The following is a 1,784-nucleotide window of genomic DNA, read 5'->3' on the forward strand; positions in this document are numbered from 1 at the left end:
GCCGTCAGTCTAGCCGTCATTAAGTACGGCTAGCCTCTTCCTTCATATCGAAAACACACATTTCCCGGCACGTGTGCTGTACACTAACAGTACACACTGAGTGACCCCGGCGGCCTGCCCGGCACGTCCGACGTAATCGGTTGCTGATAAGATACGCATCTGGGCACAGACGCAGAGTTAAGAGAGCTGGTTGTCAGATCTATGCAGTGGCAGTGGTGGCCCCAAGCCCAAGTGGCAAGGTTGCCCCAACTATGGGATAGAAGAAGACCTGTTATTAGATCTAGTGTAACTACACTACATAGATTTTGCTAATACAACACCCATCCATCAATAAACAAAACATTAGATTAACAATAACAACACAAAATGCATTGTGTATTGTTTGTACTTACACTTGCATTATCCCTCTCGTTCACTCGTGTCGAGAAACCGAAGCTAAGACTTTGAGTGGATGGAATGAGACGAAGGGTGCGTCGCAGTTTTCGTAAATAAAAGGACATTTTAGTTATTGCAGTATTGCAATAGTCTGTTGACAATATTCTGGCTCAAGAAAACTGCACACTATTTGTCTTAGCTATATGCGCCACGAGTACTGGCTGTCATGATCTCAGAACTCAGAGGGCGAATTGATAGATCTTGGCCAAAGGCATTGACAATCGAAAGAACAAACCGGAAGTCCAAGGACGATCATTTATCTTCCCGGGATTTTAATACTCGCCTCCCAATCTGGAATAACCCACAAAAAACAACGCTCTATAATAGCATAGAAACGAAACAAAAAGAAAAGCACTGCTTAGTCGATCAGAAAAGAAGGTAAACCAATAAGCAGAGATATGGCGTTTTTATTGGGGCCCCGAAGTTTCAGGTTTCCAAACGACTCGTAGTAAAAAGAAAAAAGAAGAACTATTTAGGTTTGGATAAGCTTAGAGTTTAGTTGGTCAAAAAAGATTATAAATAATAAGAATAATAATACATGTACTGAGAGTAACAACCGACGGAACAAGTTACTGACAATAAGCAGTAGGACGAAAGAAAATAAGGAAACTTTCAGATTCTCAGAACATAACTAGGTTTTTAACGTTTAGCCGGGTAAAGAAGCTTATAAAATGCTATAACTATAACCTGTGGTAAAGCACAATAATTGGTTGTTACAACTAGGCATCCATTAAAGCTAATAGGTCATAACCAATAGTGATAATGTACAGAACGAATGTACAAGTTACTCAAAACAGACTGAGGATAAAGAAATAAATAGGTTTGGATAGAGTTTAGCCCGACAAAAACGCCATCTAAAGATTTCTCTTCGATTTCGATTGAATAGTTTGCCTATTCAATGGTTTTGCCGTACTTCGTTTGGCTTGTAAAAGAATCAAAATGCTCAAAAACAAGAGAGGGTTGAGAAGGAGGTATAAAAAAAAAAAAAAAAAAAGAATAAAAGAAATCAAAACACCCACAAGGAGAAAAGAGAGAGGAAGAAATATACGATCAGACCAATGAGGAAGACAGTCTCAAAGACAAAATAACGAGGAGAAGAAAAAAAAATAGAATCGCAATAGGTAAAGATAAAATTATACATTATTGTTGAAATAATATTTCTTGTTTTTCGTGTTTGACCTATTGCTGATGAACGTTCTTTGGGCCTACAAAGCCTAAGCTTTTCTTGCATACTCCCAGCTGCAAAAAACCTGGAAGCGCTTTAATTAATTTCTTTTATACTTATAGCCTACACAGTACACAGCTCAGCTACATTTGGTTTGAGGGATGAGGCAATAGCATGACCTTCA

At 38.6% G+C, this 1,784-nt stretch overlaps 1 protein-coding gene across 1 annotated transcript in view; it reads right to left on the reverse strand.

Annotated features, from left to right (window-relative positions):
• LOC101856596 overlaps positions 1 to 755 on the reverse strand; it is a 13,886-nt gene extending 13,131 nt beyond the window's left edge. Inside the window, exon 1 of the mRNA XM_005104664.3 lies at positions 393 to 755. Within this exon, the coding sequence (XP_005104721.2) occupies positions 393 to 500 (108 nt within the window). The 5' untranslated portion in view covers positions 501 to 755. The remainder of the gene's footprint in view (positions 1 to 392) is intronic.
• Positions 756 to 1,784: the final 1,029 nt, after the last annotated feature.

Source organism: Aplysia californica, unplaced genomic scaffold (genome assembly GCF_000002075.1).
Source record: "Aplysia californica isolate F4 #8 unplaced genomic scaffold, AplCal3.0 scaffold00430, whole genome shotgun sequence".
Classification (NCBI taxonomy): domain Eukaryota; kingdom Metazoa; phylum Mollusca; class Gastropoda; order Aplysiida; family Aplysiidae; genus Aplysia; species Aplysia californica.